This window comes from Rhincodon typus, chromosome 45, assembly GCF_021869965.1.
Source record: "Rhincodon typus isolate 14 chromosome 45, sRhiTyp1.1, whole genome shotgun sequence".
Taxonomy (NCBI): Eukaryota; Metazoa; Chordata; class Chondrichthyes; order Orectolobiformes; family Rhincodontidae; genus Rhincodon; species Rhincodon typus.
Window position 1 is genome coordinate 6,661,779 of NC_063376.1, and position 13,799 is coordinate 6,675,577.

Consider the following 13,799-nt stretch of genomic DNA (forward strand, 5'->3'; position numbering starts at 1 on the left):
CGACTTTGGTGTCATCCGCAAATTTACTAACCCATCCTTCTACGCCCTCATCCAGATCATTTATAAAAATGACAAACAGCAGTGGCCCCAAAACAGATCCTTGAGGTACACCACTAGTAACTGAACTCCAGGATGAACATTTCCCATCAACCACCACCCTCTGTCTTCTCACAGCTAGCCAATTTCTGATCCAAACCGCTAAATCACCCTCAATCCCATGCTTCCGTATTTTCTGCAATAGCCTACCATGGGGAACCTTATTAAATGCTTTACTGAAATCCATATACACCACATCAACCGCTTTACCCTCATCCACCTGTTTGGTCACCTTCTCAAAGAACTTGTGCCAGCCTTCCTGTTTCACGCAAAAGTAGAATTCCTAACTGGCTTAAAAGTGCTGCAGATTGAAAGCATTGATGTTGATTATGAGTAATTAATCTTTGATAAAGAATTTAATTTTCTGATATTAGGGCTCTGACCCTCAGCCATCTGTGGCAAAGACAAATGTCCTAATAACTGTGCCAAGGCAAACAATGGATAATTGGTGATGACCCCATTTAATTATTTCGATCAGCATGACACATCTGTCCTCTCTATCACCTACAGAATGGTAAATCCAACTATATTGCAGATTATTAGGTGGATTGGACATGCTAAATTGCCTGTCGAGTTCAGGGGTGGGTTATAGGGGGATGGGTCTGGGTGGGATGCTCTGAGGGTTGGTGTGGACTTGTTGGGCAGAAGGGCCTGTTTCCACACTGTAGGGATTCTATGATCTTATCTGCTTTAGTGATGTTGGTTGAGGGGAAGTATTGACTTGGGGAAAATACCTTGCTGTTCCTCAAATAGCATTGTAGAATCTTTTGACATCTCTCTGAGAGATCTGAAATCTTATTTTAACATTCCATCCAAATAGTACATCAGTGGGAATCTAGAAACCAAGATTACGTGGCACACTTGAGACACACAAAACCACAACCTGTAGACAGGAGTGAATGACAGGGGAAGCGACGGCCTAGTGATATATCGCTGGACTGTTAATCCAGAGACCCAGATAATATTCTGGGGACCTGGGTTCAAATCCCACCATGGCAGTTGGTGGAATTTGAATTCATTAAAATCTGGAATTAAGAATATAATGATGACCATGAATCCATTGTTGATTGTCAGAAAAACCCATCTGGTTCACTAACATCCTTTAGGGAAGGAAACTGCCATCCTTATCTCTGGCCTACCTGTGACTCCAGACCCACGGCAATGCGGATGACTCTTGAATGCCCTCTGGACAATAAATGCTGCTAGCCAGCGACACCCTCATGAATGAATAAGAAAAACAAAAGAATCATTGAATCTCTACAGTGTGGAAGCAGGTCATTTGGCCCATCAAGTTCACTCCAATCCTTCAAAGACCATGCGCCCAGACCCACCAACTCTACCCTCTCCCTGTAATCCTGCAGTTTGCATGGCTAACCCACCTAACCTACACATCCCTGTACACTGTGGGCAATTCAGCATGGCCAATCCACCTAACCTGCACATCTTTGGGCTTTGGGAGGACACCAGAGCACCTGGAAGAAACCCACACAGACTGGGGAGAACGTACAAACTCCATGCAGACACTTGCCCAAGGGTGAAATTGAACCCAGGTGGCAGTGTTAATCTCTGAGCAACTGTGCTGCCCTAGCTATACCAACGAACCACAGCTGACTTCCTTTATTCATTCATGGGATGAAGGAGTCACTAGGTGGGCCACCATTTATTGCCAATCCCTAATTGTCCAGAGGACAGTTAAGAGTAGACCACCTTGGTGTGGGTCTGGAGTCAGTTGTAGGCCAGACCCAGTAAACATGGCAGTTTCCTTCCATAGCAAATGGAAGCAAATGGGTTTTTCCAACAATCGTCAGTGGATTCACGATCATCATTAGACTCTTAATTCCAGATTCTTTGTTGAATCCAATGTCTGCCATGGTGAGATTTGAACCCAGGACCCCAAAATATTAGCTGAGTCTCTGGATTAATAGTCTCATGATAATACCACTAGGCCATTGCCTCCTCTGTAACCCATTGTGTATATTGAGTCATATGTAAGTCAGACCTGGCAAGGAGAGCAGGTTTCTGCCTTAAAGGACATTAGGATTTACATTCTGAATCAAGTACAAAAAATATTGACGTATCATGAAACTTAATCAGCCATAAAAAGACGAATATATTATCATCTTTCATCAAGTTAGCTTTCTGAAAGATGCTTGCACTCAATTGGTAGATTAAAATGTGTGAGCAAGTGGATAATTAACTGTCAGCATTACGCAGCAGAGTGATTTCTGAACAATGATTTTTTAAAAAATAATTATTTTGTTATCAGATGAGATAAATGAAGTCAGCACAGTAGGACGAAGACACAAACGTAAAGGCCAGCCAAAGAAGATTGTTCAGGACTACACCAAGTTCATTGACGATGATGAAGAATCTGCGTTAGGTAAGTCTTGTGGAACATAAACATGTGGAGTGAAGTCTGTTTAGAATTGTGCCCGTGTAAATGTCTGGTGAGGGCAAGTTTGGCAGTGTTGTGCATGGTCAGACTGCATTCTGTGTTTAGAGATGGTTGTGGTAGATGTGCAAACAATTAATTTCTTATCTGAGTAGTGCACATACGTCTAATGCTTGTATAAGTGCCAAGCTGCATCCCCGTCCCCTGAAAACCCCAACGGTGTTACAGACACCTTTGTTGAAATCATCAACTCCTGGGAATGTGGGTTGGCCATTCAGCCTGTCAGGCTACTTGCGTTATTCAGTTAGATTGTGAATGATCTGAATCTCAAATCTTTGCTCGACTTGGTTAACTTTAACCCAAATCTCCTTAATCTTTTAAGTAAAATCTGAAAGTACTGCAGATGCTGGAAATCAGAAACAAAACAGAAATAGCTGGAAAAGCACAGCAGGTCTGGCAGCATCTGTGGAGAGAAATTCACTGGACCCTGAAATAACTCCAAGGAGGCTGGTGTCACGTCACCATGTCACCCTTTATTTACACGTGCACAGTAGATGGATTCTGAGCTCAGGCCCTGTCCCTAAAGTGAGGAGAATCCTTGTGACTCCCATTTATATCTGTCAGCCAGGGTTGCTTGATTGGCCCAAGGTAACAGCCCCAGACAAGCACCTCATTCTCATTGAGATCCACCTGGCTAACCTTGTTCCAGTCACTACAGACCTGAAACGTTAATTCTGGTTTCTCTGCATAGATGCTGCCAGACCTGCTGAACTTTTCCAGCAATTTCTGTTTTGCTCTTTAATCCTTTGCCTGACAGAAATTACAGTCATCTCAGTTTTGAGAATTTCAGTCAATGTAATTCTGACCCCCATTCTGTCTCGGCAAGAATCCACATGTAAGTGCTAACCAGCGAGGTCATTGAATAGTGATCATAGAATCCCTACAGTGTGGAAGCAGGCCATTTGGCCCATCGAGTCCATACTGACCGTCCGAAGAGCATCCAACTCAGACCCAACTCCCTACTCTATTCCTGTGAGCACACATTTCCACTGGCTAACCCACCTAGCCTGCACATCCCTGGACAATTTAGCATGACCAATCCACCTAATGTGTACATCCTTTGGACTGTGGAGGGAAACTGGGGCACCTGGAGGAAACCCATGCAGACACAGGGAAAATGTGCAAACTCCATGCAGACAGTTGCCCGAGGGTGGAAGTTGAACCCAAGTCCCTCGTGCTGTGAGGCAGCACTGCTAATCTCCGAGCCACCATGCCGCCCTAAATGAAGGTGTGCAGCATGGTGCAGAGCCACGCATTTTATTGCATTCTCAACTTCTTCTATTCACAGTCTCAGAGGCCTATTGTAGCTGACTCAGTGGGATTGTTTAACTCAATGAGGTTGGCGATCAAACTTGAGACGGTCTTGTATCCTTATGTCATTTTGCATGGTCTGGGTGTTGTTGACGAAGCCTTTGAGGCTAATGAAGTTGTGGGGGTTGGGGGGATATGCATAACCAGCTTTACTTCCTCTCACAAATGAATCAAACCTTTCAAGTTCATCTCCTCAGAGGCCATGTCTGGGATTGGAAATTGATGCCTATGGCACTGATTAATTAGCATCCTAGAAATTGTAGATAACTGCTATTTGGTACACCAGTTTACTTCATCTACTTGCACAAAGGCATACTTAATTTGAAACCATTCATGTACAGAACAACTTGCATGATACTTGCTAATAAAAAGTAGTCACCTTGTGATGCAGTAGCCTTGTGGGGGGTGGGGATCTTGAGTACTATCAGCAATGCTGAGCTTGTTTAAAAACTGAAAGAACTGCGGATGCTGTAAAACAGGAACAAAAACAGAAGTTGCTGGAAAAGCTCAGCAGGTCTGGCAGCATCTGTGGAGAAAAAATCGGAGTTAACGTTTCGAGTCCGGTGATGTTGCTCAGAATGTTCTGAGGAAGGGTCACCGGACCCTAAACGTTAACTGTGATGTTTTCTTCACAGATGCTGCCAGACCTGCTGAGCTTGTTTACTCACTCACCTGAGACAGCGGCCCGTCTTGTGCCTGGGGGGGAAATGCTCCATATGAGGAACTCACGAGGTCAATTGCAGGTAGTTGTGCCAAAGAAAGTTGCTCAAATGAGGAGCTCCTAGCACATAGCAACCCCACTCTCTGAGAGAGAGGCTAGATCGTAAGACACAGAAGAAATCAGCAGGTAGTTACAGGCTTTCGTTCTCTCATTTTAATGACTCAATTATGACTTGACGCTTTGTAATGTGAGTTAAATAGATTGTTAATGCACATGACAAGGTGTGATATTTTAAGGAGTGATGTTCTGCAAAGCGACTGACACGTGGACTTTTGTTCAGAGAGAAGGTTTACTTCGCTTTTCTTCTCTGAATTTAGCTTTTTAAAAAAATTCTCGAGGTATGGTAGGATTGTACATTGTCCGCAACTCAGAAGGTTTGGACAGGGTGCTCAATCCTGGACTTTTCTTCATGTCTCTTCGGGAATAGTTCAGGAAGATGGACTTGTTTGCGGTTAAAAAAAGGAGCCTGTGGGGGTAAAGATTATAGTGTCAAAGGGATTCAAATGTTGGGGCAGACGTGTCAAAATTTTGGGAAGCTAGGCGCAAGAAAGGAAGTTAAACAGAACTCTCTTTCCACAAAAAGTGGTAATATGTTAACAGGCAGGCCTTAAAATATACCTGGTTTGATTGTACACAATGGTACAATCATTCATTCAATTACAGAGAAGCTATTGAAGTGGTGGGAGGGTGTTCCGGTTGAATAGGTTTTGGGACTTATGAGAAAATAATGTTACTAGACATCTTATTGAAAACGCAAATGTTATTCAACTGAGTGATTTTCAAAAGTTACCAGGGCAACAAAACCAGTTTAGATAGAACCGTAGAATCCCTATTGTGTGGAAGCGGGCCGTTCGGCCCATTGAGTACATGCAGATCCTCTGAAGAGTATCCCACCCAGACCCAGGCCCCCCACCCCATCCCACATTTCCCATGGCTAATCCACCTAGCCTATACATCCCTGGATACTAAGCGCAATTTAGGTGATTTTCGCCCTGATATGAGGATGATGATTCAGTACTGCAGTCTTCTTTTATTCTCATTGTTGATCCTTGAAGGCACTTGATTAAATGTGTAGGACAGTGAGGTGGGGTGGAAGGCGGGGGGTCAAACATTCATATTTAATATTGTAATATCTCAATGGTTCTCATCCTCAGAGTTCAGCAACCGGCCCAGCCCCCCTTTCATCGCCACATCCAGGTCAGACACCACCAGAGGGAGCGGGTCCATGGAGCCTTCACGTGGGGATAGTAGCCACGATGTGACAGCTGGTAACTCCGACCCTTGGGCCACTCCAGCAGCTCTGAGAGACTACCTGCCAAAGGAGGAGGAGGAGAGTTTCCAGGATAGTCCAGCCCAGAGATTCTCCAAGAGTCTTTCTAGGGGAACCAGGGAGGTTGGCCAATATAGAAATGTTGTGTTTGGGTGTCAGCAGCCAGAGGGAGAGGTAGGGGAGGTCCTTGCTTCCAAATTCTTGGAGCTACAGCAGGAAGGGTTCCACATGCTGCACAGAGACCTGATGCAGCTGCAAGAAATCTTGGGAGAAGGAATCAATAGTTTTTCCCGGAAATTAGGCAAGAGGCTGGTCAGGCTGTCGAGCCAGATGTCAGTTTTGGTGGAGCTCCTGCGTGATGTCAGTGCCGTCCTAGTGCCCGGTCCTTCCGAGCAGATCTCAGTCGCCTGTCAAACCGACAAGAATGAGGTTCACGGCCCATCCGGGGCCGTGCCTAACCTTAACTCCAGCCCACCACTAGCTGGGCCAGAGGCCACAAACAGCAGGGTGCCCACCACTCCTTCGCTGTCTGCCACACTCAGGAAACGCCGGTCATCAGTGACAACGAGGAGCATTGAAACACCCTCAAAGGTAGATAGAGCAGGCATATAAGTACAGAGGAGTGACTGGGGTGCAGGTTGAAGTCTCAAAACTTTAGTTGGTTCAGTGGAATTTGGACAGAATCTGGTTACTTAGAGTTGATTCGGCTAACCTGATAATTTTATAATTTTGGAAAAGAAGTTCGGCGAATGGGTTTGAGCGTGGATGCAGTTTTGTGTTCTCATTTTGTTCTGTGATTGAGAGCGGTGGATGTGAGAGGGTGCACCGATGCCACCCCGCTGCCGTTTGATTTCCTGACCATTTGTTCGTTAACAGAAGCGTGTGAGGAAATGGGTCACCTCCAGATGAATGACGTAAAATTCCGCGCTGTGTTTACTTCTGCTTTGAGAGAGAAAAAGAATTCTTAGTTTTTGTTTCCCGTTAGATGCCATTTTAAATTCCTTTATCACTGGGGGAAACGGGTGGCAATGGTGCGGAAACTGTGAACTTGGAAAATGCTTAAGAGGGAAGCCCAAGGCTATTAGTGCATCATCATTCCAATGCATCATCTGAGAGACAGAGGCAGGGAGTGAATTTAGCCATTGCGGTGCACTTGTTTTGTGAGCTCCTGATGTTGGCCAGTCTAGTAGGAGGAAATGCTGAGTGGGAAATATCTCCACAGGGAGTGTACCAAGAGGGTATTTCATCACAGAATGACTAGTATCATTCTGAAGGCTGAATTCCTTGGCAAAATTCATGGGACAAGATATCTGCACATCTTCTCAGTTGATGACTAGTACATGTACAGAGCCGTTGCAGGGTGGAAAGTCAGAAGGAGAGAGGAGAAAGGGGCTTAAAATGAAGGGCTTAAGATACCCATTTTTGTGTTTCCATCTGTGAAACAATAAATAGTCCTGCTAATGCAACTCCTTAGTTTGGTGTTATTTGTCTTGTTACACTACATACAAGCATGTCTACGTTTATCTTAGAGTCACAGAAATGTACAGCATGGAAACAGACCCTTCGGTCCATCTCGTCTATGCTGACCAGATATCCTAAATAATTCTAGTCCTATTTGCCAGCATTTGGCCCATATCCCTCCAAACCCTTCCTATTCATGTACCCATCCAGATGCATTTTAAATGATGTAATGACACCAGCCTCCACCACTTCCTCTGGCAGCTCATTCCATACATGCACCACCCTATGCGTGAAAAAGGTTGCCCCTTAGGTCCCTTTTAAATCTTTCCCATCTCATCTTAAACCTATGCCCCTCTAGTTTTGGACTCCCTTACTGTGGGAACAAAAAGGCCTTGGTTCTTCACCCTATCCATGCCCGTCATAATTTTATAAACTTCTGAAAGGTCATCCCTCAGTCCCTGATGCTCCAGGGAAAATAGCCCCAGCCTATTCAGCCTCTCCCTATAGCTCAAACTCTCCAACCCTGGCAACATCTTTGTAAATCTTTCCTATAATAGGGAGAACAGAAACGAATGCAGTATTCCAAAGGAGACGAGCAGGACTAAACAAGCATTTCAGCAGAAAATCTGCATATTCCTTAATGCCCTGGATGTGAGCAATGGGAGTCCGGCCTTGAATCAGCCCAGATTTAAATATGACATGAAACTGCCAGTGTTTGTTGTCATTGCTCCAAAGAAACAGACAGCAGTTTCTGGAGTTGGCATGTACGTGGAGTAATACGAGATTTGCCAGGGAGATGGTATGTTTTTCCAGAAGGTGCATGGTCGAGGCACTCCAAGGTTGTGGCTATGGAAATCAGCAGAATTGACTGATTGCCTTGCTATAAAAACCCTTGGAAAAGTTGCACCTTTTTGTATGAGGTGTAACTGGAATTTTACCAGCATTGTAACTTTGTGATTACCACCAAACATACTCACTGGCCCTAAAAAGCTCAAATTTATATTTGTGGTATTCAGGTTTCTCCAAATTGATAAAGAATTACACCTTTTCTTTAAATAAAGTGTGTAATTTTCAATTTTTATTAATTGTTTATCTGAGTAAAATAACTCCACGGAGGCCAGTATCCAAGTCACCCTATGTTTACACGTGCACAGTACATGGATTCTGACCAGCCAGCTCAGAGCCATTCCCTAGAGTGAGGAGAATCCCTGAGATTCCTGTTCATATGTCAGCCAGGGCTCCCTGATTGGCCCAGGTTAACAATCCCAATCAGGGATCTCATACTTAATGAGATCCACATGGCCAACCTCATTCCAAGTTTGGCTTCTCTCTTAATCCAATTTGTAATCAGCTACATTTCCACTTGAAATTTAAGATTAACAGTGAAGGATTTCAAGTTCTCTTTTAATTTCCAAACTTGGTGCATGCGAGTGCTGATAGTCTACTTGCTCTGCAAACTTCACTGGTGCTACACGCCAGGAGATCCTCTCGACTGGACGTGAGGTTCGAACTGACGCTGGAAAAGGTCGCAGAGGTCGTCGGAATTTTTTGGTTAAAACCTAAGTCATCCTGTAATACACTTGAGATCACACTAAGCTGTGTGGTTGTGGAATCACGCAGCAGCCTAAAAGATACAGGGGTGCGAGCCTTATTCTCCGATGAATAATGTGCACGCATGCCACCCAGAAAAAAGGTTTAGAACATTCATGCATTGACAAACATTGGGCTGCATACAGAAACTATACGGGGAACGTTCCCTCAGATATGTAACAGAGAGGAGTAGGCTGCCTGGTGATGGTGGTCTGTGAGCACGGTGTGATTGCACGTGAAGACTCTCTCAGGAGGGAGGGTTACCCTCATTCATCTCCTTTCAGTAGTCTTTGTCTTAGGCTGGGCAAATGATCCTGTGGTCGACTTTCCATCCCCATCCACTTCTTGCCGGCCATTAAAAAAATGTCAGTAGCTTTAACAAGCATGATACTGATTTTAGTGAGACATCAGTGAGGTGACGTCTGAAGGGTTTTATGTTCGGCTCCACATTCAGACAGTGCCTTCTCTTGAGTTTTCAGTCCAGCTATGGGATGCATCCAAGACTGGGAAACTGAGTACAGACAGCTTTTACAAGAGGCATGCCCCTCGGTGGGATAGCCTCCTCACGGGCTCAAAGGGCATCATTCTGAACTCACACCCTGCCCAAAATGGACCATTTCTCACAGTGGGAAATCTTCCAAACAGGGTCACCAATATGTGGCCCTTCGTTGGAAGACAAACTGAAGTCTCCCCTGGATGAATCTGGGCGACTTCCTGGAGTTAGAGGGTTTGAGCTACAGGGAGAGGTTGAATAGGCTGGGGCTATTTTCCCTGGAGTGTCGGAGGCTGAGGGGTGACTTTGTAGAGGTTTATAAAATTATGAGGGGCATGGATAGGGTGAATAGCCAAGGTCTTTTTCCCAGAGTTTGGGAGACCAAAACCAGAGGGCATAGATTTAAGGCAGGAGGGGAAAAAATTTAAAGGGACCTAGGAGGCAACTTTTTCATGTAGAGGGTGGTGCATGTATGGAACAAGCTGCCAGAGGAAGTGGTGGAAGCTGGTACAATTACAAAATTTAAAAGGCATCTAGATGGGTACATGAATAGGAAGAGGTTAGAGAGATATGGACCAAATGCTGGGAAATGGGACTAGATTAATTTAGGACGTCTGGTCGGCATGGATGAGTTGGACTGAAGGGTCTGTTTCCATTCTGTACATCTTTATGACTTTAAGCGTTCACAATTTGATCTCCTGGTTGTATTTTGTTGAGTGGCAGCTCAAATCTATGTTGTTGAGACCAGGTTGCCAGGACTAGGTGGACCCAAGTTTCTGGTAAAGTTTTTTTGGTGAGTAAAGCTTCAGTAAGCCGTCTAACCCATCTATTAGGTAAGATTGTCCACTACTTATGGACCATTCCAATGCTTGACTTGGAGGGATTCCCAATATTTTTCTGAGAACCCCACTTTGAGATTCCCACAGTCCTACATTTACGAATTGGCTTAAATGATGAAGTAACAGTGCATTTTTTGGAGGAGATGGGGTTGTGGAACTAAAGAAACTTGAACCAAAATATCTGCGTTCGATCAAAAGGCAAAAATACCAGTTATTTCAGATAATGTGCAACTTTAAAAAAAACGAAACTTTCCTCTTGAATTGTCTGGAACAGTCACTTTGAACTTATAACTCGGGAGCAGTAACTGAAAAAAAATAACTTTGCAATCCTGCTTTTGTTGCTGAAAACGATCAATGGAGTAAGCATATAGTGTTCAGAACGTGGCGTCTGTCATCAGTAGAGGAAGACCTAACGTAGAGAGTTGGGGCAGCCTTCATTGTATTACAGCCTCCTGATCGGACAGTCGGTGTAGAGACTATGGGCTGAATGGCCTCACCCTGCACCATGACAATTTTGTGAATCCATGTCAGACAGCTAACCGTGCTGGCAGGCAGTCTGAAACATAAAAAGATCGAAAATGTCTGGAGCAAAACAAACGGGAAATGTTAAATCTCAGACTGTTTGCAGACACTCCTCGTCCCAATTACAGACTAAAAGTGCTTGTTCTGTGGAGGGATGCATGATTTAACATGTGTGCTGTTGACAGAAATCAGGACCCTGGGGAGAGCAATGGTGAACAAATACTTTGCGTTCACCCTCGATGATTCTGTGCGTCGAGAGAAAAAAAAAGTACAGCTTGTTTGAGGCAGCTTTGTCAGTACAGCTGTTACCAGTTTTAATGCAATTTGACATATAACTACCCTATGGTGTCACTTAGAGAAGTCTAACAGGAGCTGTTAATTCAGAGAAAGGCAGCATTCAACTGCTAAATGTGAAGCTCGGCGCGCCGTCGCTACTGGTGAAATAGAGACAGATTTGTGTTTATATAGTGTTGTTTCACACCTCTTAGAAAAATGCTAGACTCCCCACCCTGCTGAATTACATATGAAGTGTAATAATGATTGTTGTGCAAACTGATGCAGTGGATCATTTTTACACTCCAGTGTTTTACAAATAGTCAGTTTATCCATTGGCTATCTATTTGTGGTTATGCTGATTGAGGGAGGAGTTAAGTCCAGGGTACAGGAATGCTGTTTTTCTTAACAGTTGCAGTTAACATCAATCTAAACCACAGCAGCAGTCAACTTGAGGTCTGGGTTGATGTGCAATATGCAATAAGAGCTAGGAGCAAATTACTGCAGATGCTGGAATCTGTACTGAAAACAAAAAAATGCTGGAAATCACAGTGGTTCAGCAGTTCAGCCCCTCGAGCCTGCTCTGCCATTTAATACAATCATGACTGATCTCATCTCAGCCTCAATTCAACTTTCCTGTCCCTACCTGACAACCCTTTAAATCCGTTTCTAATTAAAAATCTATCTCCTTGCATTTACTCAATATCCCAGGGTCCATTGCACTCCAGGGTGGTGAATTCCACAAATTCAGTCGTGGCTCAGTGGGTATCCTCTTGTGTCACAAGCGTTTAGGCCCCACTCTGGCAACTGACAGCAAATAGCAAAGCTGACAGTCCCAGTGCAGGACTGAGAGAGCGCTGTCTTTTGGATGAAATGTTAAACCAAATTCCTCAATGCCCTCTCGGATGGCTGTGTAGGATCCTACGGTATTATTTCAGAGGAGGGCAGGGAGGTTCTCCCTGATGTTCTGTGGCCAATAATTATCCCTCAATCAAGTTCTTTAAAATTTCAAAAACATACTTTATTCATAAAAGAATTTTTTCATACATAGTTACTAATACAGTTTGGTACTGTACAGTAGCATATGAAGAAACAAATAACCAATGGAGTTTGACTTTATCCAACAAACAAAAGGCATCTCTTACTTCTATAAAATTATATTTACATGCATTTGAGGCATGGGATATCTGATAACTGAATGGGCCCCTATTTACCTTCAGCAGGAAGGCCTCAGACAGTGGTCTTTCCCCACTGCGCCTTGGCAGCAGCTGCCCCAAACTTTAGTATGTTCCTCAGCACGCAGTCCTGGACCTCGGATTGTGCCAATTTGCAACACATGGTCACAGTCAACTCCTTGTTCTGGAAGCCAATAAGTTTCGGGCAGTCCGAAGAGCACCTCTCACTGATTTGATGGTCCTCCAAGCGCAGTTGATGTTTATCTCGGTGTGCGCCCTGGGGAATAGACCACAGAGCCCTGCACACAATGCACTTGTGATGAAGCTTTCCGAAAACCACCTCATCTTATCCCTCAGTCGACAGCGCAGAAACAGATCATCTGGTCATTATCCTGTTTGCTGTTGGTGGGAGCGTGCAAATAAGCTGCTGTGTTCCCTCATGATAACAGCGATTGCACTTCAAAAGTACTTTGTTGGCTATTAGGTGCTGCTAGTTGGGAAGGACACTATAAGGTCCGGTCTTTTTGCTGTCGTCCCTCCAGGTGGAGAAGGTCATCACGTTTGGGAGGAACTTTGAAGAGCTGCCGCTGTGCATCTTTTGAGCAGCAATTATCGCAAATCCACTAGTAGTTGAAAACATTCCATGGGTATAGATATACAAGTCTTAAAAGGCAAATGAAAAAAACAAATAATACTGCTGTAAAAGGACAGGTAGGATTCTCTGTATTACATAGAGAGGCATTGAATACTGAAACAGAGGTGATGATGAATCTATGCAAACCGTTTGTTAGAGCACTATGTGAATGCTGTGCGTAGTAAGGGGCACACATAGTAAAAAGGCTGTGGAATGTCATGGATTTGCAGGGGATGACTCCAGGAATGAGAGGCTGCAGCAAGATGAGAGAATTGGAAAAGCCTTGCCGCACATTCACTGGAGCAGGGATAACAAGGTGTGGAGCTGGATGAACACAGCAGACCAGGCAGCATCAGAGGAGCAGGAAAGCTGACGTCTCGTGTCTGGACCCTTCTTCAGAGCAGGGAACTTTAACAGAGCTTTTAGAGTCTGCAGTGCAGTGAACGAAGGGGCAGTAGAAGCAGATTTGGCACTGACTATCAAAGGGGAATTGGATAAATGCCTGAAAAATTTCAGAGCAATGCATAAAGCTGTGCCATTGGGCAGAAGATACAAAAGCTTAAACATACGTACCAACGGATTCAAGAACAGCTTCTTCCTTGCTGATACTAGACTTCTGAATGGACATCTCAAATTTCAAATCTAATGTTGAGCTTCCATTTTGTACACCTTTTTTGCAGCCGTAACTTTGTATTCCTTGCTTTGTTCAATCACCCTATGATCCTTGCATGTTATGACCTGCCTGTATTGCACGCAAAACAAAACTTTTCACTGCACTTAGGTACATGTGACAGTAATAAATCAAAGCAAATCAAAGTGTTGGGGCCAGTGAATCATAGAGTCATACAGCACAGAAACAGACCATTCGGTCCAACTCGTCCATGCTGACCAGATATCCTAAATTAATCTAGACCCATTTGCCAGCATTTGACCCATATCCCTCTAAACCCTTCCTATTCATA

The 13,799-nt window shown here is 44.2% G+C and overlaps 1 protein-coding gene across 1 annotated transcript in view; it reads left to right on the plus strand.

Annotated features, from left to right (window-relative positions):
- LOC109935863 overlaps nucleotides 1-13,799 on the plus strand; it is a 111,755-nt gene that overhangs the window by 40,101 nt on the left and 57,855 nt on the right. Inside the window, exon 7 of the mRNA XM_048620041.1 lies at nucleotides 2,363-2,476. Within this exon, the coding sequence (XP_048475998.1) occupies nucleotides 2,363-2,476 (114 nt within the window). The remainder of the gene's footprint in view (nucleotides 1-2,362; nucleotides 2,477-13,799) is intronic.